This window comes from Nycticebus coucang, chromosome 1, assembly GCF_027406575.1.
Source record: "Nycticebus coucang isolate mNycCou1 chromosome 1, mNycCou1.pri, whole genome shotgun sequence".
NCBI classification, from domain to species: domain Eukaryota; kingdom Metazoa; phylum Chordata; class Mammalia; order Primates; family Lorisidae; genus Nycticebus; species Nycticebus coucang.
Window position 1 is genome coordinate 124,294,648 of NC_069780.1, and position 27,703 is coordinate 124,322,350.

The 27,703-nt window shown below is 36.6% G+C and overlaps 1 protein-coding gene across 2 annotated transcripts in view; it reads left to right on the forward strand.

The window, feature by feature from the left end:
- Positions 1 to 27,703, forward strand: part of EDIL3 (EGF like repeats and discoidin domains 3) — a 434,578-nt gene that overhangs the window by 155,316 nt on the left and 251,559 nt on the right. The window contains exon 3 of one of the 2 annotated variants that reach the window (XM_053587072.1): positions 21,396 to 21,425. The exons of the other annotated variant lie outside the window; for it this stretch is intronic. Within the exon in view, the coding sequence (XP_053443047.1) occupies positions 21,396 to 21,425 (30 nt within the window). The remainder of the gene's footprint in view (positions 1 to 21,395; positions 21,426 to 27,703) is intronic. 2 annotated transcript variants of the gene reach the window in all.

The following is a 27,703-nucleotide window of genomic DNA, read 5'->3' on the forward strand; positions in this document are numbered from 1 at the left end:
TCAGTGTAACCTGGCTTATTGTACCCTCAATGAATCCCCAACAATAAAAAAAAAAAAGAATTCATTGAAAATAAGTATTTTGAAAGGCTGGGATTAATTTCTTGGAAGTATTAGAAACTCATTGTGTAACATCTAATTCAAAGCTTATTGGCACCTACTTTGTGCTGTCACCATAGTATGTGTTGGGAGGAATTATTAGAGTCAAACACTAGAGTCCCCGCCAGAGGAGGCAGGGACCCTTTTCAAGGAGCTTAAAGTAGATGTCATTGTTTGTGGACGTTTATTTGGCCACACTCCTTGAAGCCATAGGAAAAACTGATGACGCTTCAAGGTCACTTTGTATTCTAGAATATTTTGTTTTCCAACATATACCAAAGTATTTATGAAGGGACAAGTTCCAGAATCTATATTACTGATAGTATGGTGGGAACACAGAATTTTAATGAGACAATTTGGGCTGAATCCTTTATAGAACACATTTAATTTTGTCCTTTAAAAGTGCAAAATTCACCATGCTATGATTTAAAATGGACAACAATTAATATTTATTGTTATCGTCCTTTCATTTTAATCAGAGCCTGCAAAGTAAAGTAGGGAGGATACCCTTTCAGTTCCACATTAAGAGATTGAAGCTGCGAAGGATGTCTGGTTTCTTAAGTACTAATTCTTAGAAAATGTGACAAATTTCAAATAGGAATTAGCATCTTCTTTACCTAGGGGACAAAGCCCTGTAATATCTTTATCTGGTAAGGTTTTCATCATGAAATCAAACCTCAGGTGCTTCATCCAAATCACGGGGAGCTGCTGGGCGCAGAGCTCATTACTGTTACTCAAATACACAGACGTTTTCAAGAATAAGACGCATGCTGTGTGTGACCACTTGGGTCTCTTTCAGTCAGTGAATTTCGCTTCCCAGGCAATAGATAAGTTTGGTTCCATCACAGAACAGCCGCTGGCTTCAAAGGTTAAGTTTCATTAATTATTCAACTATGGAAGTCTAGCTGTATTACTTTCTAGGATGATTTCCTGGCCCCAAACCGCTGTGGTAAGGCTTACTGCACACCTGGTGTGCTGGTTATTAGGTGTTCCTGTGATGAGCATGGCAAAGCATGGGAAGGTAGTCATCGTATACAATTCCAAATTCACCATAATGCCCAGAACAAGGACATTTTTCCTTACTCTTTCCTTTTTAATAGCGCCTGCATTTTAATACTGTTCTTTAAAATGTGTGTTTGCGTGTGTATGTATATATATGTATGTATGTATGTTTATGTATGTATACGTGTGTGTATGTATATATTTTTAAATAAACAGATGATCTGAGATCAATATCAATGCAAAATGAGAAAATGATTCTGTGATAAAGGCAGTGATTAGGCCAAGGTCATAGATTCCCGCTCAACGGAAGAACAGGTGTCAAACCTGGGTTTTGTCCAATGCTTTCTCCACATGAGAGTGCTTGTGTTCAGATGAAGCTGTACCTGTTTCACAGATGGAGAGTGATACTTGGAAACAAATGAGAGAGTCTGAAGAAATAATCACAATGATAACATTTTAATTCTAGTGTTTGTCATACGTGGAGCACGCTCTCTTGGAATTCTGTAGTGCACGGGAATCTGAAGGAACAGGTTCTCCAATGGTGCCGTGGCTAAGACCGCGGCTGAACTGAGTGCACATGTTGGCTGTTGTATTTACTAAGCCTGGGACTTTGGGAAAGTTACTTAATCTCTCTGTGCCTTAGTATCCTCATCCATAAAATGGATAACAGTACCAACTTCAAAGAGATGTGTGTAAGTAAATGACTGAATCTATGTAAGGCCCTTAAACAGTGCCCGGCTTGTAGTAAGTGCCATGTAGGAGTTTTTTAAAAAGTGATATAATTAAGCCTTATATATAATTCAAAAGCTGTAGGCATAAATCAAGCATTTAAGTCCCTGAATAGTTTTCCATCATTTTAGTCATTAATAACATTATTGAAATGTCCAATAAATCCTGACCTATTATTTGTATGTCAGATTTTTTTCTGCTTGTTCTCGAATATGCAAACCAGGGGCAATTTAGCTGTCAGTTTTTAATTTTTCAAAAAGTTTCTTTCCTTCAACATGGAATTTGAAAAATCACCTCATTTGGTATGGGAAAAAGAGAACTCTATACTTTATTATTTGAAATTTGTGAGTAATGTAAGTAATGCTTGCATAATGAGGAGTTGGCCCTGTAGGAATATAGCTTCCCTTACACTTAGAGCAAATAACTTAACAAATTGATTTTTTTTGTCAGATTGCAAAATGAGAATCCTGTAAAGTTATAATAAATACCACGTTGGAATTTATGACATCATATTAATATTAGGTTCTTAGATGTGATAGACCAACCCTAAGCTCTTTGTGGCTTTACATAAAGAAAGAATCCCAGGAGGAAAGAACACCAGTATCTTCCACTTAACAAATGGTATTGAACCTCAGTGGAAAGCTCGTGACCTACGCATTCTCTGTGACCCCAAGAAAAAGGGCCTGCCCGTGAAATGCTTCCATTTGAGAAAGGGTGAAGACAGATAGATCAGTAATCATTACACATGGCCAAAAATAATTATCATAGAGGGAAAAGGAGGCTGCAGGTATCAAGTGAAGGAAAGATGGCTTCCAGTCTTAGGTATCAGATGTTATGGCAGAGGTGACTTTTTGAAAGTTCATCAGTGAAAGTTATTACATTGGAATATTTTAAGCAAAATATAGGATGACAAAAAACACAAAGAAGACATGGGAACTTTCTAGAAGAATGACATAAGTTGTTGCTTAGATTACTAGATGTCTATGGGAAGGATTGGAAGCAAGATCAGGAAGGTTACAACATAGATCAGTTGGGATCTATATTGTGTGGAGTCTGTAGTCATCTTCTTGAACCATAATATAGTTTTCAATATTATTACCAAAATTATCCCAGAAACATTCTTTCAGTCTCTTGATAATATATTGCTAAAGCATATAATCATTATCAAACAATACAAAACTCTTATCTGAATAATATTTAAGTAATAAATACCACAGGCTTTTCTTCTGAGGATTAAATTTTTTTAATTATACTTTTTTTCCTCTTAAACATTTTTATTCTACTTCCAAGATATATTTATTTTTTAAAAACCATTAATTATTTTGAATGTTTTCAATAGGAGTTGATGTAATAGGTGGTTATTTTGAAAAGGAAAACATGTAGCTCATTGACAGAAATTGGTACTTCTTTCTAATTTAGAACGTCTAGAGGAAGAAATAACTATAAAGGTTTAAAGTCAGTAGAACGAGAACAACCTTCTACAACTAGAAACATCAGTCGACATGGAAAATCCCATGAGAAGCCACAAAACATTTAAATTCCCCCAGATCAGCGGTTCTCAACCTGTGGGGCTCAACCCCTTTTAACAATGAAAATACATTGTAACATCAGGAAGGTTGAGAACCACTGACCTAGATGGGCGTTTAGCTCTGGACACTAAAGAAGCTGTTTTCAGTGAGAACAGATGTTTAGTATTCCTGTCTGTGGACTTTAAACGACTAAATGGGAAAGACACCCAACCAAATGCACTTTGCTAGAGAGAAAGTGAAAGATCTGAAGAATATCTTCAAGGCTTTGTGCCTTTTCAAAATTTTGCAATTCTTTCTCAATGCCAAGATACTTTTAACATTTCTTGCAAGCCAGGCATACTTTACCTTTTACCCCCACCCCAGGCATGACCTCCTCATCACACACTTCTCCGCTCCACATTTTGCCTGACTAATTTTGCCCTTAGGCAGGAAGAACATAAGATTACTAGTCCCCTCGTATCCTAGGAATTGGTCCATGAAATGGGGCTGAAGGAGCTAGGGAAAATAAATGAATTCTTCAGTATTTTGCAGGCTAATACAATGTTGGATTGCTCATTGTAATATAGCAGCCTAAACAAGACAGTCAATACCCCATTGCACTTTTGTGCGTAGAGCATTTAAGTGCATTTATGTTGCACTTGTGTGCATTTTGTGCTAGTTAAAATGTACACAGAGTACTGTTTCCATTCTTGTTTCTATGTTGTTTAAATACCTTGACAAATCTGAGTTTATCAAAAGTAGGTTAACAAAAATTATGATTGGAGTGTATACCATGATGTGTAAAATTAGGTCAGGATGTTCGTCTCAGTTAAAAACAGAATATGATAGCTCTTAAAACACTTAAATGGCTGGCATGTTAGAGAATGAGTTACATTATTCCATTCTTTTTCGGAGGCCAACTCTGGGACAGAGATGTGACAAGATCCTCTCTACTTAGGATTTTGAGTTCTCTTGTTACTAGAATTGTTGAACAATATCTAGATATTTGGTTGGCAGTTGGACTAAGTGACCTCTAAGTTTCAAGTTTCGTTTGGACTTTAAATTTTATTTTTTAAAGTTACTTACTCTGTTTTGTATTTTCCTATCAGGCTATTCTCTGTGCTGTTTCTTGAAGATTCAGAAAAATAGAAATTAATAGTATGCATTCAGAACTTGAAAATAATCTAACAGATAAGATAAATGAGGTTTGGGTCCTCTGTGAACAGCCTTTCACCTTTATTCAAATTCATTGTCTTAAAATTAGACCTGCCCACTTGTTTTTATCAGTTGAGCTCTTTAATGACATTCCAATTAGGGAGAAAAAATCAGCCTAAGGCGACAAGTTATGCAGATAGGAAAAGTACATTCTCCTTGTTATTTGATTAACACCAGAGTGTGGATACACTGACTGTTTTCCTAAGGTCCTAGCAGTTCTGAAAAGAAAGTATTTAATTTGCTCATATCTTATTTTACAGAAAAGAGAGAAGAATTCTCTATGGCAGTCACTAACTCACTGCTGAATAACTCAGTGGCCCCTCACCTTCTGCTTTTTTGTAGCCGAGTGCTGTGTGAGAGCAGAAGCTCGGCTTCATGTTATATAGTTAGTGTCCTTGGGAAGAGTGTTAAAACTACACACAAGACATAGTTGCCCTTGACCAAAAAGAAACATATGGATTCTACAGAAATACCACTCTTCAAATTAGACCTGCCTGCTGTATTTTTTTCTTCATCGTTTGAGATTCAAAAAATATTTTAATTAACGCCAAATGTGTGGATCTGTATTTTGGGAACCCATCATTTCAAAGCCATGGTAAACTTTCTGAATTTCTTTTCAGAATATAAGCGTTGAAAAAAGGAATGGTATTTCAGTAAAATAAAAGCTCCACAAATTTCAAAATGGCAAAAAATGTCGTGTTTGAAATTACTAGAACAATATCAAAAACTTATTAGTGTATGCACACACAGAGGCCAAGATTTTGCAATGAAGTGATTTTTTTATATTTGTATTTAATTTGTCACCATTTATCTTTTTTTTGGTGGTTTTCGGCTGAGGCTGGTTTTGAACCCGCCACCTATGGCACATGGGCCCGCGCCCTATTCCTTTGAGCCACAGACGCCACCCACCGTTTATCTTTGAAAAACAATTGAAATGTTATATCTCGGGAAGTAGAGGGTACTCAGTAAGTATTTAAACCAAAAGTCTCTAGCCGGGTAGGAGAACCTCTGAGTCAGTTTAAGCTGCATCTGCCACGCGCATGGGTCAGTGATTTCTTTGCCTTGATGTCTTGTGCTTCGTGGACTTGGGATGCTGGGAGTTAAAGTTGATTTCCATTAGTGGTGAGTTTATTAAAGCAAGAGAGTAAATTTCACCAAAGTACAATGTCATCCAATATATTTAAGTCACAGATTTCTGAAGATAGGTCAATGGCATAAAACAGAATCATTTAAAACTTGGTTTACAAAAAGGAAAACACACTGGACTGTGTTTAAATATTAGAGGCTCCTGCTTATTTAATAAAATTATTTGGTAGTTTTCTTTTATATTTCTACCATGATTCAACTGAAATCTGATTATTCATTGAAACATCACTTTGTAAGAGATAAACCCTGGAATCCATCCAAGTATCATTCACTGAAGACTTAGTTAAGCAGATTAGCTATATCCATTAAAGAAAATATTATTCAGTACTGTCTATATTCATTGATTATTGACATTGAAAAATAGGTACAATATATTAAAAAATTAAAAAGCAAGTTATAAAACAGTACCTCTTCCATAATCCTCTTTTCATTTATATTATAAATACATATTGAATTATTATATATGTTTAGGTATTCTGATGTTAAAGTAAATTTAATTCAAAATTTTGTTGGTGGTAAGTTTTTAGCTGGTAATTTGGGTGATTTAATACATATACTTCTGTTTTCTAATGCCAATCTTAAACCATTGAAACAATGGAATTTTTGCCAACACTCTTACTCATTAAAGTTTTTTCCAGCATTAACATTTTGAGTGCAGTATTTCTGTGGTTTTCTTAAGTGTATAGTTTTACTGAGATTTGTGCTAGATTGCTAATCTATTCATTACTTTTTAGCTTTTTTATCTTTTGGTTTTAATAGATTTGCTTTTGAGATTAGCACATTTGTCCAGCCTTATAAAAATTAATTGAGGTTGAAGTGAGATATCTTCCACACATAAATAAACCAAAAATCTATACAGTCATGAGTGAGCCTGATGGCATCAGCTTTCTCAATCAGGTACCATGAAACAGCATAACCTGAGTGCTGTGACCACCTGAAATTCACATAAACGGAGCAGCTAACCTCAGCTTCCTGGCTTCTTTTAGTTACATCCAATAACATTCTCACTGCAGAACTGTTCCTCCATTCCTATATTAAATTTTCAAAAAGATTATAAATTTATTAATTTTATTGAACATGGATAATTCTGAGAAATCAGTTATATTAACTTCTGATCTACCTTATCCCCTGCATGTTTCTTTTTCTTTTATTTGCCATAAATTTCCTTGGGATTACTTAGGTTTAATTTTCAATCCTCATTTTATAGGCCAAACAGAAAATATAAAAATAGTCATTAAATTCACTTTTCACACTACATTTTCTCATCTCTAAAATTGGATACCTTTCCATAAAAATATTTATACAGTACCTATTATGTACACTACACAGAATTAAAGCATAACCATTGCCCTCGAAAGAATAATAATGTCCCGCCTGGGAAACAAGACTGGAAAATATTATTGTGCCACTTTGTTTAGAACTGGCTTTAGGTTATATCAGGTTTTTTCCACCTTTTTTTTATCCCATAGCACACTTGAACTTACAGTTAAACTTCCACAGCACACTTAAATTATGTTGACCAAAAAATGAGTAAGAAAAAGAATGTACTTACTGTGCTTTGAACTTCTTTCAAAAGTGAATTAATTAATGATCTTTAAAAAAATTTTGTAGGATATTTAAGATCCTCTCACAGCACAGCAGTGGGCCATGTCACACAAGTTGAAAATCACTGGGGTATAGTTTAAAAGGCAATAGGGGGTGGAAAGTACTGTCTGGAGACTGGAGTAAATACTGAAGAATTGAATGTGGTGTGACTTGCATTCAGTGTACAAGAATGCGATGACCTTGGATGGGAAGTATGAAAATGTGTCCCATTGTGAACCCAAAGTCTTTTTCATACTACTTGGAACACAAGTGCCTGCTAGTTGAGTTTTCTTACTTTACAGCTTCCCAATATGCTGGCTTAGTTTTACAAAATATCTTCTTTCATTTATACTCTGTGGCAGAATCTCCTAAGCTTCCATCTACTCTTTGTTATTTTCCTCATTTGTACTTCTTTCAACACCGAGAAAATCACAAATGCACTGCTAATTGCTAATAAAATGATTCACTGTATAAATAGTTGTAAAACTCCAGCATGCAATATCACTGCTAAACGAAGAAAGTGTATTTTGTGCTTCTATTTTAATGAATCTATTTAATTAATAAGATACAGTTTGATGCTTTTTGTGTTAGTTTAAAAATCACAGATTTAATGTTTATGAGATGATCTAATATCTGCTCTTCCCAACCATTATTATTTTCCCTACAAACCTCAGAAAGAAAAATCTGCCTTACATAACTACACAGTTTATGTAAACTATGTGTATAATTATGTCTGTATATTTATATGATGAAACGGAGATGAAGATACAAAGCTTCCTTTTTGATAAGTTTAAATGATACTGCGAAACAATGCATCTGAACTTTAGTAAATAAAAGGTCTGTATTAAACATCTTCCCATATTTTTTATTTCTTCTGACAAATACTGTTCAGGCAGTGTTTTCAAAACTATAGATGTCATAGTGAGCACAAAAACGTGCAGCTTGCTGTCGTGAAACTCCTAGTCTCATAAGAGAGACTAGTAAACAAAAATACATACGCATGCCCACATATTACGGTATTTGCAGTGGCTAATGATATATTTTTGCCCCAATTTTGAGGAAGCAATAATGATGCTCATTATGCCTCATGGTACTAATTCTGTACCTATATACATATTTTTAATTCTCATTTAACCAGTCCCCCAGGTGGTTTGTAGGGATTGCAAGATCAGAAAAGGCTGAAAATTGCAAGATCATTAATTCTGATGTTACTGAGTGCCAGTCTGGATAGCTCTAGGGGGTCACAGTCTAGTCACAAAACAGAAATGTAAATGCAGAACATTCACGGGATGTCTCAGGAAAAGCTTCCACCTCAGTTCAGTGTCCTGGGGTGTTAGGCTGGGGCCAGCTGTGTGAGAGGAGGTATCCTGGGAAGGGCCAGGATCTACCAGCAGGAGCCTGGGAGAGCCGGCCCCGGCCCCGCACGCCAGCTTCCTGGAAAATAAGCCTGCTAGGGTGCTCAGAGGAGTGGCCATGACATGTTCTCATTGAAGGATGTGGGTGGGAATAGGAAATGGGAAGATGGAGATGAGGATGGGCGGAGGGGACAGCTGGGGGAGGCTGAGCTTTCAGGTCATCCTAGCAGCTTGCACCACTCCCTGGGCTCACTCCCCGCCCTCTCCACAGTGGCCAGCTTCGTGCCTCACACTCCCACCAGAGAAGGAGGCATTACTGTGCCGCTGTTTCCACCCACTTTAATGACTTAGCTTTTAAATATGAAATAATAGTTTACTCTTCTTTGTCTTAGTAAAGCCATAAACATATGCACATAGACACACATATGTAATATTTAATGTGTGGTAGGCATAAATAATAAGCATGAATGTCATCACTGTGATTTTTACATAACTATAATCGAATGATAGCATTTAAAATATTGTCAGAGTGCAGTAATATTAATACATAGATCTTATTACTTTACTTATAGAAATAATATCATGAGTATAGATAATTTTATGCTTGGAAAGCATATTTTATGCATACTTAACTAAATTTATGATACAGCCAACAAAGAGATCAATAAGTCACAATAAATTGAGTTACATTCATAAGTAAAATAGATTATGATATGCTATGTTCTGTAATGATCTTTTCCTATTTGATTGTAAAGAATTTTGGGTATACAATTATTTTGAATGTGCCGAATTTCTTTTTTTTTTTAAATTAAATCATAGCTGTGTACATTAATGCAATTATGGGGTACAGTGTGCTGGTTTCATGTACAATCTGAAATACTTTCATAAAACTAGTTAACATAGCCTTCACTGCATTTTCTTAGTTATTGTGTTAAGGCATTTATATTCGACACTTAGTAGATTTAACATGTACCCTTGTAAAATGCACCTTAGGTGTGGTCCCACCAACATCCCTCCCTCCACCCATCCTCCCCCATCCTCTCCCTTCCCCTCCCATTCCTCTTTCCCCTTCACCTTGGACTGTAGTTGGGTTATAGAATTCATATGGAAGTGTGGGTATTTATAAATTGGTTTCTTAGCAGGGCTGAGTACATTGGATACTATTTCTTCCATTCTTGAGATACTTTGCTAAGAAGAATATGTTCCAGCTCCATCCATGTAAACATGAAAGAGGTAACGTCTCTATCTTTTTTAAGGCTACATAATATTCCATGGTGTACATATACCACAATTTATTAATCCATTCATGGGTCAGTGGGCACTTGGGCTTCTTCCATGACTTGGCAATTATTAATTGGGCTACAATAAACATTCTGGTAGAAATATCTTTGCTGTAAAGTGATTTTTGGTCTTCTGGATATATACCTTCTAGAGGAATTGTAGTATTGAATGGCAGGTCTGTTTTTAGATCCTAAGTGATCTCCAGACATCTTTCCAAAAGGAACGTAGTAGTTTGCATTCCCACCAGCAGTGCAGAAGTGTTCCCTTTTCTCCACATCCGCGCCAACATCTATGGTTTTGGGATTTTGTGATGTGGGCTAATCTTACTGGAGTTAGATGATATCTCAAAGTAGTTTTGATTTGCATTTCTCTGATGATTTTAAGGATGATGAGCATTTTTTCATATGTCTGTAGGCCGTGCGCCTGTCTTCTTCAGTGAAGTTTCTCTTCAAGTCCCTTGCCCAGCCTGCGATGGGATCATTTGTTCTTTCTTGCTTATACGTTTGAGTTCTCTGTGGATTCTGGTTATTAAACCTTTGTCAGAGACATAACCTGCAAATATCCTCTCTCATTCTGAGGGCTGTCTGCTTGCTTTACTTACTGTGTTCTTGGTTGTGCAGAAGCTTTTTAGTTTGATCAGATCCCAGTAATGTATTTTTGGTGTTGCTTCAATTGCCTAGGGGGTCCTCCTCATAAACTATTCTTCCAGGCTGATTTTTTGTAGTGTTTTTCCTGCACTTTCTTCTAGTATTTTTATAGTTTCATGTCTTAAGTTTAAATCTTTTATCCCGTCAGAGTCTATCTTAGTTAATGATGAAACGTGTGGGTCCAATTCCAGTCTTCTACAGGTCGCCAGCCAGTTCACCCAGCACCATTTGTTAAATAGGGAGTCTTTTCCCCACTGAATGTTTTTGATTGGCTTATCAAAGATAATGATGGTAAGTAGCTGGGTTCATTGCTTGGTTCTCTATTCTGTTCTATACATTTACCTTCATGTTTTTGTGCCAGTACCATGCTGTTTTGATAACTATTGATTTATAGTCAATCTGAGGTCCGGTAGCGTGATTCCTCCTGATTTGTTTTTATTTCTGAGTAATGTTTTGGCTAATTGAGTTTTTTTCTGATTCCATATAAAATGAGGTATTATTTTTTCAAGGTCTTTAAAGTATGACAGTGGTGCTTTAATGGGGAGTGCATTAAAATTATATGTTGCTTTGGGTAGTATGGACATTTTAATAATGTTGATTCTTCACAGCCATGAGCATGGTATGTCTTTCCATTTGTTCACATCTTCAGCTATTTCTTTTCTTAGAGTTTCATAGTTCTCTTTATAGAGATCTTTCATGTCTATTGTTAAGTAAACTCCCAAGTATTTTATCTGCTTTGGTACTACTGTGAATGGAATAGAGTCCTTGACTGTTTTTTCAGCTTGAATATTGTTGTATATATAAAGACTATTATGGTGCTGGAGGAAATCAAGTTGCTCCTGTCTGTTAGAGTCTCTCTTATAAATTGAGGTGCATTCTGGTTGGGTGCATAAATGTTAATAATTGAAATCTCATCATGTTTAGTGTTACCCTTAACAAATATGAAAGGGTTAATTTTGTGACCTGAGATGTTGCTGCATTCCTTGATCACTTCTAAGAGTTTTTTAGTTGAATCCCTGGGGTTTTCCAGATATACAGTCATATCATCTGCGAAGAGTGAAAGTTTGATCTCCTCTGATCCTGTATGTATACCCTTGTTCGCCTTTTTCTTGCCTGATTGTGATGGCTAAGACTTCCATTACAATGTTAAAAAGCAGTGGAGACAATGGGCAACCTTTTCTGGTTCCTGACCTAAGAGGAAATAATTTCAGTTTAACTCCATTCAATACAATATTGACTGTGGATTTGTTGTAGATGACCTCCATCAGTTTAAGAAATGTTCCTTCTATACCTATTTTTTTTAAGTGTTCTGATCATGAAAGGATGCTGGATATTATCAAAAGCTTTTTCTGCATCAATTGAGAGAATCAAATGTCTTTTTAAAAAATTTTTATTTATGTGATGAATTAAATTTATAAATTTATGTATGCCAAACCAGCCTTGAGACCCTGGGATAAAACCCACTTGGTCATGGTATATAATTTATTTGATGTGTTGCTGGATTCTGTTTGCTAGGATCTTATTGAATATTTTTGCATCAATGTTTATTAGAGATATTGGTCTATAATTTTCTTTTTGTTGTTGGGTCTTTTCCTGGTTTGGGGATCAGGGTGATGTTCGCTTCATAGAATGTGTTGGGTACTATTTCTTCTTTTTTCTATATTTTGGAAAAGGTTAAGTAATATAGGTACTAGTTCCTTTTTAAAGGTTTGGTAGAATTCTGTTGTGAAGCCATCTGGTCCCGGACTTTTCTTTATGGGGAGATTTTGGATAGTTGATGCTATTTCAGAACTTGATATAGGCCTGTTCAACATTTCCACTTCATTCTGGCTGAGTCTAGGAAGTAGCGGTCGATTTTCTTCAGATTTTCATATTTCTGAGATAGAGTTTCTTGTAATATTCATTAAGGATTTTTTGAGTTTGTGAGGAGTCTGTTGTTATTTCATCTTTACCATTTGTGATTGATGAAATTAGAGATTTTACCCTTTTTTTCCTGGTTGGGTTAGGCAAAGGTTTATCTATTTTATTGACCTTTTCAAAAAAACAACTTTTTGATTTATTGATCTGTTGTATAATCCTTTTGTTTTTAATTTCATTTAATTCTGCTCTAATTGTGGTTATTTCTTTTCTTCTTCTGGGTTTGGGATTGGAATGTTCTTCCTTTTCCAGTTGCTTGAGATGTGCCATTAAGTTGTTAACTTCCTCTCTTTTTGTTCTCTTGAGGAAGGCTTGCTGTGCTATAAATTTCCCTCTTAGGACTGCCTTTGCAGTATCCTAAAGGTTTTGGTTACTGGTGTCTTCATTATCGTTTTGTTCCAACAATTTATTAATTTTCTTCTTAATGTCATCTCTGACCCAGCTATCATTCAGCATAAGGTATTTCCATGTTTTTGTATGAGTATTCAGATTTCTGTTGTTACTGAGTTCAACTTTTATTCCATAATGGTCCGAGAATATGCAAGTAATAATTTCTATTCTTTTAAATTTTCTGAGGTTAGGCTTGTGACCTAAGATGTGATCAATTTTGGAGGATATTCCATGAGCTGATGAGAAGACTATGTATTCAGTTTTGTTAGGATGAAATGTTCTGTAGATGTTTGTTACATTCAATTGTTGAATGGTTAAGTTTAAGTCTAAAATTTCTTTGCTTAGTTTCTTATCGGAGGATCTATATAACACTACCAAAGGGGTGTTGGATAGATATATTGCACCGACTATTATGGTGCTGGAGGAAATCAAGTTGCTCATGTCTGTTAGAGTCTCTCTTGTAAATTGAGGCGCATTCTGGTTGGGTGCATAAATGTTAATAATTGAAATCTCATCTTGCTAACAAATATGAAGTGACCATCCTCATCTTTCCTTACTTTTGTTGGTTTAAAGCCTATTGTGTCTGTGAATAAAATTGCAACACCTGCCTTTTCCTGATTGGCATTTGCCTGAATTATCGATGACCATCCCTTCACACTGAGTCTATATTTATCTTTTAAGGTAAGATGAGATTCTTGTATGCAGCAGATATCTGGCTGAGTTTTTGTATCCAGTCAGCCAATCAGTGCCTCTTCAGAGGACAATTTAAGCCATTCACATTAAATTGTAAATATTCATAAGCCTGGTAGTATTTTGGGTATCAAGTTTTTCAAAAGTCTGTGGAAGTTGGAATTTGATCATCTGAGAGAGTTTACTTTGGTGGTAGAGCATTGTGCTTGTCATTGTGGAGGATGGGTCTGAGAATATCCTGTATAGCTGGTTAATTATGGCAAATTTCTTCAACACATGAATGTCATTAAAGTATTAAATTTCTCCATCATAAATGAAACTCAGTTTAGCTAGATACAGGATCCTGGGTTCAAAATTATTTTGTTTTAGGAGATTAAAAGTCAATGACCACTCACTTCTAGCTTGAAAGGTTTCAGCAGAGAGATCTACAGTCATTCTACTATTCTTCCCCTTGTAGGTTATGGTTTTCTTACATCTGGCTGCTTTTAGAATTTTCTCCTTCTTATTATCTTTGGCAAAATTAATGATAACATTGTGTCTGGGAGATGCTTTATTTGATTGAGTCGTGCTGGGTTTCTGAAACTGCTATCTGAATTTCAGAATCTCTTGCCATGTTTGGGAAATTTTCCTCAATTATTTCTTGGAGTAGAGCATCTGGGCCTTTTGAAGCAACCTCATCACCTTCAGGGATTCCTATAAGGCAAATATTAGTGTTTTTTTTTTTTTTATTTAGCCCACAGCTCTCTGAGATAATGATCCATTTTTGCTCTCCACTTCTCTTCCTCTTTGAGCATTTGGAAGCATTCAAAGGATTTATCTTCAGTGTCAGAAATCCTTTATTCTGCCTCCTCCATTATGTTACTGAGGGATTCTACTGTATTTCTCATAACTTGGAGGGCTAAAATTCTTTTCTCAATCTGTCAAAATCTTTGGTGATTTTTGTCTTTGAATTCATTGAATTCTTGAGACAACTTTTGAATCATTCCCAGAATTTCTAATTCCAACTTTACTTCCATTTTGTTAATCTTATTTACCATCCACGTTCTAAACTTGATTTCTGACATCCCAGCCATTTGTTTATGAAAGGGATCTTCTGCTGTGTCTACCTTGTCATTCGTGGGGGGGAGTTGATCTACTCTGATTATTCATGTTGCCAGAGTTTTTCAACTGATTCTACCCCATGATTATTTTTCACTGTTTGGCTAGATGAGCAGATAAGGTGAAATTGGAGTGGGGGCTCCTGGAGTAGAGATTAACCAGCCCTTTGCCACGAGCTGGGACTGGTGACTGTAGCTTTTCCCCTACAGCTTTGAGAAGGACCCTTTATTACTAGAGCCTGAGACACTGGGGACCTGCTTGGTATGGTGGGGCTAGGTGTTTCTTTCTTGTATTCAGCTGGTCTCTGTTCTACCCTAGTGAATCAGTAACCCTGGGTTGAAGTCTCAGCCGTGGAGAAATATAAGCAACTAAAACACCTAGCCTCCCATAGGCAACAACTGGGAAAGGAAAATCAAACCTTCCCCAACAACACAACCAGGGTACCACCTTAGATGGTCCTTGGGTGATTGGCCCAGGTCAAGAGTTCCAAATCAATTGTCCCAGTAAGCACCAGGTCTCAAGTATGAGAGTTCAAAAGGTCTCCAGCACCTAGATAGCAGGGATCTGCTGGCAGCTTGAGTGTGGCTTGCTCTGGTGTTCCATGGAGTCAGAAGGGCCTGCCCAGCAAATGAGGTAGTCTGGGGAGGTTGATGCCTCCTTCCCCACCTTGCACCTCTGTCGCACCCAGTCACCGGTATCTCCGTAGGAATGTAGCCCTGTTCCCTTTAATGAGCAGATGTGCCAGGGGTTTGAACTTGGCTGAGTCACAGGGAGTTCTATGTCTCTTTGGCCAGGCTGCTGCACTCTGCCACCAGCTAGCAGGGGGAGCTGAATCCTGACTACCTTGAGTGCTTAATGGAAGCTGGGGAGTATCACTCAGTTCCAGCCCCACCCCAGATTGATGTTGCTGCCACTTACATTCTCGTGGAATTTGCATTTCTGTTTCAGCTGTATTCTACTGTGGGCAAGGTGCTGTTTGAGTTCACAGAAACTGCGACTCAGCCCTGTGCTGCTGCTTCTGTGGTAATTCTCACAGAGCTGGCATTTCTGTCTCCACTGCACTCTATGTTGGGGCAGGCATGGTTAGAGCTCACAAAGGGCTCTCAGTTCCTGCCCCTCCCTGGGCTGATGCCACTGCTACACATGCTTTTGTCCCAGCTGTGCTCCACCGGAGGCTGGGTACATCTTGGGCTCACAACAGCAGCAATTCTAACTCAGCCCAACGCTGAGAGTATGCTGCCTCTTAGCATGCATATTCTCGTCTCCGTCTGCCGCACCCCACCCGGGCAGGTATCACCTCAGGCATAGTCTTTGCTCACAGGGCCTGCATTTCTGTGACTGCCACCGGAACAGAGGCCTGGCTCTCTCTGGTTGCTAAGAGAGAATATCACCAGGGGTGTATGCCCTATTGTTCCTGCCGTGGCAGCTGTGCTGTGCCATGGGGCACCGTTTCTCCCTCTCCCATATGGCTCCTTCGCACCACAGTCCCCACTTTACACCCGTGCCCTGGATTCAGCACAGACTTGTAGCAGCCCATACCTTATACACACCTCTTGAGAAAATGCCCAAGAGTCTGGACTCTGCGGGGGACAGGCTTTCAGACCTCAAGGTGGGAGTGGAGGGAGTGCTGGGAGTTCAGAACTGCAGGTAGAGTATATGTTCAGTTTTATGCCTGGCAGGAGAGTACCATGGCACACTAGTGGGTCCTCTCTGGGCAAGGAGGTCTGATTTTTAGCGGCTCACTCCCATGGAATAGAAAAAGAAGAGATCTGAACTCTGCTCGCTTGTTTGTAGAAAGTATACTGCGAGCTGTTTTCATGGGGGAGGGGACTCCTGTCTAATTTGCCATGGGTTTTGTACCTATTGTTTGTTTCCTTGGGGTCACAGCTCACCTCAGCAGCGGTGATATATACTCTTCAATCCTCTCTTTTGGCTCAGCTCCAAACCATCTGCTAACTTGATAAACTTCTGTCCTTTAACTCTCCTTCTGGACGGGAGCTTCTGTGGAAAGCTGGCTCCAGTTGGCCATCTTGCCTCCTCCCTTGGAATTTCTAAGTTATGAAGTTTACTTACATAAAACACTAAAGGATAGACAATAATAATAATAATAATTGTTGAGACCACAAAAGAGACTAGGGTCTATCCAGTGAAGAAATTTTTATAATATCATATCCAAGTAATAGATAGCCCACTGGGTTTTGGTAGATAACATACTTCATATTTGATACCTTTGGAAAAAAGGTGAGGTAGAAATAAAGTAAGGGAAGGAGAGTCTGCGTAAGGTCTTCTCTTCCTTTCCCGAGGTTGCACCACACTGCAACAAGATGTGCATTGCCAGACTATCTTGGAAAAGAGTGACTAACTTCAAAATCAAAGAAATAAGCTTGTTATATAGACGTGTGACAGCAAGCTCCCTAGAAAAATAAAGCATCGAAATCCCAGCTGCCCTCTGCAAGCACAGCCTGGGGCTGTGTATACTCTTGGTCTCACTTCCCTCAGATAATTAATTCCTTATGCATCCTAATTTTTTTTTTTTTTTTTTTTTGTAGAGACAGAGTCTCACTTTATGGCCCTCGGTAGAGTGCCATGGCGTCACACAGCTCACAGCAACCTCCAGGCTCCTGGGCTTAAGCGATTCTCTTGCCTCAGCCTCATCTTAATATATTTTTAAAGGGAACAACAAATGTGATTAGGATTGTAGCAGGATGCCATTTAGTTGTGAATAACAGAAGCCCAACCCAAACAATAATACAAATGTGTTTTTCCATGGACTTGGAAGCCCAGAGGTGAGTCAGGATTCATGGCCAATAGGATTCACTGGCTCAACAGTATTATCAAGAACATAATTGCTTTGTTTCTGTACTCTGCCTTGAGCAAGATCAGCTTTCTTCAAAAGCTGGTTCCCATCTCATTTGCAAGACATTTACAGCAACTTCTAGGGCCACAGGCTTCCAGTCTCAATGCAAAACTGAGAAGAGGGTGAGTTATTTCTGGAACACGTTCTCAGAAGAATGTGGAGGTCCGAGACCTTTCTAGGAACCTCTTCCTATTCAAACACAAGCAAGCCTCTGCTTACATGTCATTGTCCCCAAATGGGTCATGTACCCATATTTACACCAATGACTATGGCCAAGTAAAGGGAACAGATTTGGTTAGTTTGAGATATAAACTTCTTCCTTAAATCCAATGGGAAAGTCATCTTCTCTCAAGGGATTGATGTAGATACCCAAGGACACCTAAGGATGTTATAAGAAAAAGAGCATTGAAAGCCGAGGCAACCACCACAGTGAACATTGCAAATGGTTTCTCATAAGCCTGCTAATTTATTGCTGTGGTTCCAACAACTGGACCCACAGCTTTTCCCCTGTGAAACAAACTTTGATGGGCTAGAGTCATTATTTTTAACATGATGTTCATAACATCCTACAGAGCTCTTTAAAAATGCAGAAGGCTGGGCTGACACCCAAAATCAAATTCAGTAGATCTAGGGCATTTTAATAGATACACAGGATAATTCTGTTATTAGTTAAATTCTGTATGTTACATGTATATCAGATATATTTCTTTGTGTCTTTACTGTCTTCTTACCATCACCATAGCTGCAGTAGATCCTTCTAATTGCTGACAAAATAGATGAATAGAGTTAATTTGTTAGTTTGTTTATATTAGTTTTTCTTAGTGTTTTAAAATAAGTATTAAAATAAGTTTTAATTTCCAGAATTAGAGGAGTCTGCATGTGGCACAGATGTATAATATTTTTTATAAATTGCTGATTTTATGACTTCTAAGAGGAAGAGTGAAGAATCATTTGGGTAGTAAGAGTGTGCCTTCTGTGACACTTGTTTCACTGAAACATCATTAAATAGGCAACTCATGCCTACTTTAAGGTTTATTTTTACTCTGGGGCTGTAGTTGCCACCTGTTAAAAGTACATGATGTTTTGTTCAATAAGGCAGTTAGCCTGCACAGCTGCTTCAATGATAACTAAAACCATGAATTAATACCAATACTAATTCTCATGTCTATGTCGTTGTGGGTGTGTGTATGTTTTCACAGTGTGAATATTGACTAGTGACATCTACATATTACAAGAAGCATCACTAAGTAGATGCTGCATGTCCAGAACTCTATGCAAAGTTGTGCACCTGCTGACTCTCAGGCTGTTAATTTGTTACAAAGATGCTTCCAGGTATTGAAGCTCAAGTGTAGGTTACTGCACTGCTTGCCTTAGAGGCTTTGGTTTTAAAAGATTCTAATTGCTGACTCTTAACAAGTTTGGAATTGCCTTTATTTCTGTATGTGCTGGGTCCTTTCTTAAATTTCTTGCTACATAATGAAGAAATAATACAGTCTTAGCATTTCTAATCTTTCTTCTTTAGACATCACTTCCTTAGTGTGCTCTGTTTAACCACATAGTCAGGACTGCACATTCCTATGTCCCTTGACTCTCACTGCAGTATGGGGAACATGAAGAAGTTTTCAAGAAGAAATCCTTTTTTTTATAGTCTAACAGGGGGAGGGGAGAATAGTAAGGGAGGACGGGGGCGATTGGCGTGGATCTCACCTAATGCTCACAATGTGAGCCCTGGGTGAAGGGCTCAACTACAACTTGAACTTTATCTTAGAAATGAAAACAATGTAACATAAATATTTGTACCCTCATATTCATTTGAAATAGAAAAAATAAAAGAAAAAGAAATCCATTTCTTGAAGGTATTTCTCTCCTCAGCCCCTATATTGGTTTTGTTTTGAATCCTTCTTTTTATTCCTATGCTTAAGTCCAACTTCTCAGGAATATAGCCAGCCCTTATCCCAACACTTCTAAATAGTAGTGAGTCACTTTGAATAAACTCTTTCTCATCTAGCTTTTCCCTTTTTGTCTTAAGGAGACATTGAATCAGTGCTTTGTGAGGCAACAGGTCATAGTGGACACGATTTGGTTTTAAAGTCTCACTGATATGAATTCAAGTTCATCTTGACCTTAAATTGTTCAGTCACTCTGAACCTCAGTATTTTCCTCTAGTAGATGAGAGTTATTTTCACTTAATTGGCTGCTTTGTGAATTAAGTGAGTAAACACATAAAGCGACCGGCCTTAAGTTTAATGTTAATTTTTTTTTTCATTTTGAATCTCCCAACTTTTATTAACAGTGAACCATCTAAGTCAGTACTGTACCAGCTGCTGTGGTATTTTCCTAAGAGGGTATTCCTACAAGCTTCCAAAACATTTCCTCTTTGGACACAATAAATCAGCAAATGGCTTTTCTAATATTTATGTTCTCCATGCCACGCATGCCAACTGTGTTTGCTTTCTCCATTTCTTTATGTGCCAAGGAGAGAAGCCAAACAATGTGAGAGGGAGATACTGTCAGGACACAGAGTGAGCTTGCCTAGCGTGTGTTCTGTGCGGATGTAACCTTAGCGGAGAAGACTGGAGAGCGCTCCCTGGCTACACCAGGTGCCTGGGTGAACCCATCAGCTAAGAACAAAGCTCCCTTTTAAGCAGTTCAGCTGAGCACATTTTTATTTTAAAACTTCATGAATCAAATGAAATAGTACTGATTTGTGTCGTATATTTCAACGGTAATATTCTGGGTGGACTGCACTTGTTCACAGAGCAGAAATACCTCCTCACAGAGGGCATCTGGAAACATAAAAGTGAATAGGTGGATTCTGGGCAACATTGTGAAGCTGCTTCAGACAATTTTTTTTTTCTCTTATATGACTGTGTTTCTTCCTCGACATACACAGCACAGTAGGTTATTGCCCTTGGAGTCTTGCTGCTCTCATTCCTACCTCTTGGAACAGGAATCAAAATGATTCATACTTTTATGTGTTACAATGAATGTTACCTTATATTGACATTACCTAGAATCTCTCAATCCTGGCCTCAAGTTAGTATTGTTGAAAGGGATTCTGGGTTAATTGGTTTGATATGGAGCCCAGAAGCTGGAATTCTAATATACTCCTAGGGTTGTTAATCACTGCCCTGGGATAAAATTGCTTGCTCATGTGTGATGTATTTTGGACAGGACAAAACACTTGAGTTAAAACCACCTGGGGTCATCCATTCAAATGCAGGCTCCTATGTCCTTAGCACAGAAGCATCACTACTAAATCTTGAAGTGGGTGGTGTGCATGAGTGTGTGTCTGTGTGAGTGTGTGTTTGTGTGTATCACACAGAACATTAGAGAGAGGGAGAGAGATTAGAATCTTCATTTTTAAGAAAAGCACAAAGTGATTCTGAGTCCCTCTAAGGTTTAATAACTCCCTCCTTATAACTTCTGTCTTATATGTCATGGAACACAATTTTGGACCATCTATGCTTTTTAATTCCTTTTTGCTAAATAGGAAATTACTATTTTTGTTTATATATGTTATGTGCAATTGATCTTTTTAAATGTTGTAGTAATATATAATGATTTAAACTCAAGTTAACCAAGGTCAATGTTGTTTGCAAAGGGAAAGAAAAATCAAATTCGGACAATTGAACATTCATTTCTAATAAATACGTATTTTAATGTACATAAGAGCATATGAATTCTAATTTGATGTAAATATCTATTAATCTGTCATTAGATATGACATATTTCTAATGTATAGACAAAATTACAAGTTGTTTGGAAACGTGAAACATATGATGTTCAATCTCAATTTCTCTCTTTCTCTCCCTCCCCCACTTTCTGTCCTTCCCACCCTCACCCTCTCCCCACTTTACCTCTTTGCCTCTTATCATAGCATCAAATGAAGAAGAGCCAACTTCATCAGGTAAATTTCCTGTGTTGTAAATTTGATTCTTATTTATGACTTTAACAATGGAGATTCAGCCATTTAAAGTATACATGTATTTTTTCATGTTTCAAGCAGAAAAATGGCAGTTTTATTTATTTAGTTAAAAAAAAAATTCTTGAGTCTCCTATGCTATGACAGAATGAATGATCCCAGTTAAGAGTTTGAATACAAAGAGAAAAGAATTGAAAATGAACTAATACAGAGGAAAACATATATAATGGCATATCAGCATTGAAGAATAAGGAAAATAAGAACATGGGGGAAAATGCAGAAAAATAATACAATAAGAAGAATGAGAAAATAAAGGAATATCAAAAATGAAGAAAATGATGAAACTTTGAGACTTATAACTCTCTATGAGAAAATATGGCATTATCAAATATGTAACTGGCACCAAACGTAATATTCATTCAAGTTTAAGGGATAAAAATTATGTTTGCCTCAAACACTCATTTTATTTAAAAAATTTAATTCTTACAATTATAATTTAATGATCCTGCAACTTGACACTGTGACTCAGTTCCTCCTCCAGCTAATGAGCATTTATTAAACACAGGCTTGCTGGGGCCTGAACCATGTACCATGATGAGTACAAATAGGGAAGTGGTGGTGCTTTGCGCGTGGTTACAGGACAGTGGACAAATCAAAGAGAAATGACTAGAGAGTAAAGACCAGACACACTTAAAAGGACAAAAAGGGAAGCACAGCTCATTTGATTAGCAATTAATGAAAGACCCAGGCTAACAGACCACCAATATCAGGACAAAGGAGTCAAGCCCTGAAGTGCAGGCATTTAGAGGATGGTCTGAAGAGAAAAGATAAGATCTCAGCACTAGACAAATTCCTTCCCAGTGATGGAGGAAAGGAGTTAGGCCAGAGAGACAAGAGCAGGAAATGGAACTGAAATTAAGGGATGCAGTGGAGCTCGCTCACGTGGGAAGGCAGGGAAGTAGGTAGCCCAGTTGTTAGAACTCAGATATACCGTAGGGTTGGTTCAGTTCTGAAACCTAACTTACTTCAGCTGTCTTGACTTCGTGACTTTTATTTCCCTGCAAATCCGGACACGGATTTGACCCATAAAAGTAGGTTCAAAAGATCAAAATTGCAAAGTAAGAACACAAAGCAGATACCTTACACACTACTTCAATAAACTCTACGGATATATAAAGATATGCTTATAACTGCCTTGGTAACCAAATCACAGATTCAGATAAACTCTCACTTGTTCACTCTTGTGATATTGTTAGTGTGCAACCTAATTGGATGATGGGAACCCCTACCGTTTTCTCCCACTCTGATCAGCGTCACATAGCGGTTTTTAGGAGCAGCCAAATCATGTGACTTGATAGCAAATGCCTCAGACGTCTTTTTGCTCTTATTATGAGGACTTACTGTTTACAGGGTTGCCCAAAGACTGTGCTCCTCACCCTTAATTTGATTTTCTCTTTGGGTGTTAATCTTGACCACACCCTTTGTTTTCGAGCCCAATTTAGTCTCCTGCCTCCTATATGCTAACACTCCTCACCTTGCTGTGTTGCCTGCCACGCTATGTTGGTGCCATTGCAAAATAATTGTTATTTTGCTTGACGAAGATTAATTGTAGCACAGTGTAAATTATATTTAACCATAATATAACAATTCCTGGTATATTTTTCTTATTCTAAATTTATTTTAGTAACTTCTCTGCTTACAAAGATCTTTATGTCAAATAAAGAACAGCTGAACAATTTTTCTCCAAATATTCATCTTACTCCAGAGAGATCTGAACATCATTGAGTTTAAATTATGTTTTTAGATCTGAGCAGATGTTTTTGTTGTGATTTTAACACAGACTTTTAAAATCTAACAAATGTGCTTTTAAGGAATCTTTTAGCTATATAATTTCGCGTGCAGATTATATTAACAGTGAGAAATCGTCATTTAGTAAAGCTGACATTCCTTTTATATAAAAGCTGACAATGAAAACTAATTGTTTTCCTTTTACTTTTATCAAACTATATAATAAAAGGAGTTTTATAGGATAGTTGCACTAAAACTTTTGGTAAAATTTTATGAGAATTACAACAAATTGATTTCATGAGGAATATGAATAATTGTACAAATTGGATTGTGATTTTTTTTTAGTTCTTTTTAGTATCTCCTGCTCCCAATTTTTAAATGCAATTTTAAATGGGATATTTGTCATTCTGTTCATGTGTCTTTTTCAGTAAGATTTATCAAATATATACCTTTAATGTGGCTATTCACAATATGGCTACTTTATTATTTAATACTTAATATTAATTAATATTTATAATTTTAATATTATATCACTATCATATTCATATTTTCTATGTTTACTCTCATCAGTAGAATTTATGCAGAGTGGCATTTTCCAATCTCAGACTCATTTAATGGGCCTCTTCTAAGCTATATTTCTGTCCTGTTATTTCTCCACTCTGTTTAAATTATCTATGAAATGCAATGTTTTGTATACTACAAACAGTGTGCATTAATTGTACACTTTGGTATGTTCCCACTGGCTTTACCAGGGACATATGCTTCCCTACATTCTTGTCATAGTTGGACAGTAGTTCTTTAATTGCACACTTCAATTTGTTTTATTTAAATAATTTAGTGTTTTCTAATAAGAGATAACCAACTTTTCAAAGTACAAAATAGAGAAATAATAAAGTGAATGAGTTTTTTTTTTTTTTTAATTTTACTGCCAAAGAGTCACAGGCTCCTTACTAATAGTAGTTAATTGTTTGTCTTTTTTCTTGAAAGAGAGTCTCACTTTGTTGCCCTTGACAGAGTGTCATGGCGTCAAAGCTCACAGCAACCTCTTGGGCTCAAGTGATCCTCCTGACTCAGCCTCTCTAATAACTGGGACTACAGGTGCTGCCACAATACCTGGCTATTGTTTTGTTTTTTTTTCTTAGAGGTGGAGTCTTGCTCTTGCTCAGGCTGCTCTTAAACTCTTGAGCTCAAGCAATCTGCCCACCTTGGCTTCTCAGAATGCTGGGATTACAGGTGTGAGCCACTGCTCTTGGCCTAATGTATGAATTTTGAATTTAAAAATGTGTTTTGAAAAAAATCCATATATGATGTATCTAAAATGTGTATGCTCCGAGTAGATATTACTACTCAGTGATAATATTTAGTAAATGTTTTAATGAATGGATATTATATAACAAATCTTATTTGTTTTTATTTCACAGCTACATAGAATTAAATTAATTTTAATTCAATAATTAGAACACATGCTCTTTTTTTAACTATTTTTAAAGAAAATAATGAGATTTCTCTCTCAAACAACATGAAGTATGAAAAAAACAGGTAAAGAAGATATAAGTCTGAAAAAGTTAATGGAATATTTGTGTTTTACTTGTTATAATGTTACAAAATGTTATTTGCTTTCCTTTTTACAGTATATGTGATTTGCCTTTTATTTTGAATTATTTTAAGACTGCCATCTCTAAAATAGATAAGTGACCTATCCATTTAGTTGCCATGTAACCATGTTTAGATTTAAAAATAAACTAAATTTTAAAATGAAAATATTTTTAGACTTTAAACAATAACTTTCTGTCTTTGATTATTTTTTCATATGTGCCTGACTTCTTTTTTTGTAACTCTGAATTGTCTTACAAATAGCACGTGCTTAATATGAGTGTTTTTCATTCTGCTGATTTGCAGAGGAAGGGCATGTTGCATCACGTCTGCATTTCTGATAGTCAGCACACACCCCTTATTGATTAATGAAGCACTTGCTTGTTAATTATTTTCAGCTCTGAATATTCTGATAGGATGTGCTACCCTAAAGGACTATATTTCGCAACATTTGAGTCACAAGGGCAGCTTCACTTAACACCTGCTTCTGTAACTACCAGAAGCTTCAGCCCCCTTTATTTTACAGAGTGGCATTTATTGTAGTGGAATCCTACTTTCAAGTATTTAAACATTATATTTTATGAAGTATAAAACACAACCAATGTACTCTGCTGGAAGTTCCTTCAAGCTAGGTTATATTCCAGATTCTAATTATAAACTAATGTGATTCATATTTTTAAAACAGCTAAAGCAGATACCGTACCTCTGAATGAGACACCTTAGAGGTGAAATATTTAATCCAATTATATTCTTATTGCTCAAATAATTTTCAGAAACTCTCTTTTGGAATTTCCTTCAGAAATTGTTGCTGATATGATTACAGCAGTGATTATTTCTTTATACTTTCCAAACTGTTCTACTGTATTCATCAAACTTTGGTTTATAAAATACATTTTCCAAAAGAAGATTTGCAAATAGTGTGTGCGTGTGTGTGTTTATGTGTGTGTCTGTGGGTATAAAATGCAGACACATGGGCGACGCCTGTGGTTCAAAGGAGTAGGACGCCGGCCCCATATGCTGGAGGTGACGGGTTCACACACAGCCCCAGCCCAAAATTGCAAAAAAAAGTAAATAAAATGCAGATACATTTACAATTTTGAAATTAACATTCTCTTGAAAGTATGATCTGTGTATTTTTAAAAGTTACATTTCCTCTAATAACACTTTTTAATAAGGTTGAGTCCATGGCTGCTGCTTCTATATCACCGAAAACCAATTTTCATTTATGTCTTATTTAAGTTTCACAATAGAGCCTTCATAAACTGATTATTACAATACTTTTTTCTGTGTCCTTTGAAAAATGAACATATTTTAAACTAAAAAAATTGCTACAAATAAACTAATCTATGTAAAATATAATTTATTGATCATAAAGTATATCAAATATCAAATCGAGTTTATCTCTTGAAATTTCCTTGCTGTGCTTAATTTGTTTTATTAGCTATCATTTTACATCTCTAGAAATACATAATCAAATTGAATAATTAACTATAGGACTTAAAACAAGGCCAGAAATGGAAAGTGCTACAGAATGGTATCAAAATCAGTAAGAACGTAACACAGTGAAGATCTTGGAGCTGTACAATAAATTAATGCTTAAAATTAATTAAAACCACAGCCTATTGTTTTGTTCATACCACTTCAAGTACAAAGCTTGATTTCTTCTCTTTTTTTCTTCTCCTCCTGCCGACACAGAGATTTTTAATTACTTTGTCATTTTAAAAAATACATCAAGAGAGACTGAGTTTAGATTTCTGTAAAAGCGGCTATTAATACTATATTGACTAATATAATGAAAAGTTACGAATTGAGCAAAAGGAATTTTCAGATATATATAAAATGTAAAATATTTTGTTCTTTCTTATTGAATATACAGTGGAAACTCTGTAGTTGACCACCTCCCTACATTGACCATTGTCTTCAGTGGATCTGATTTCCATAGAATGGACACATATTACATGTATAGATCAGTACTACATAAGGCCTAGCTTTTATGTTGACAACCTCTGTATCTTGACCAGCTTGTTACAGTCCCTTCGGTGGTCAACTTAGAGGGTTCTACTATATTGTGAATGATTGCTATAGTCAAGCAAATTTTCGGATCCATCACCTTGTAGGATTCTCTGTATGTGTGTGTGTGTGTGTGTATGTGTCTGTGTGTAGTAGAGCACCTAAGATTAATCTCTTAGCAAACTTCCATTATGTAATATATGTAATTGAATATAGTTCTCTTACTATACATTCAGTCTCTAGACTTAGTCATCCTATGTAACTACAATTTTGTACCCTTTGACGTACACATCTTCCCATTCTTTCTCCCCCCTACCTTACTCTCAGTAACCACTGTTCTACTCTCTGTTTCTAAGTATTTAACTTCTTTTTTTAAAGATTCAACATATACATGAGGTCATGCAATCTTCACCCCTGCCAAGCTTCTTTCACTTATCATAATGTCCTTCAGTTTTATCCACGTTGCCACAAATATCAGGTTCTTCTTTTTGAAGGCTGAATAATATTCCATTGTGTACGTTTCTGACCTGTATTTCCATTGATACACACTTAGGTTGTTTCCATTTCTTGGCTCTCCTGAGTAAAGCCACAGTGAATATGAGAGTGTAGTTATCTCTATGAGGTAGTGATTTCATTTCGTTTGGGCATATACCCCAAAGAGGGATTGCTGCACCAGATAGTAGTTACATTAATTTTCTGAGGAAGTTTCACGGTTTTCCATAGTGGCCACATAAGATTACATTTCTACTGACAATGTACATGGGTTCCCTGGCACTTATGTAACAAAATATGGAAAAAAATCATCTCAAAACAAATTGAAGATTTAAATATAGGATCTGAAACCATAAAACTCCTGGAAGGAAACAGGGGAG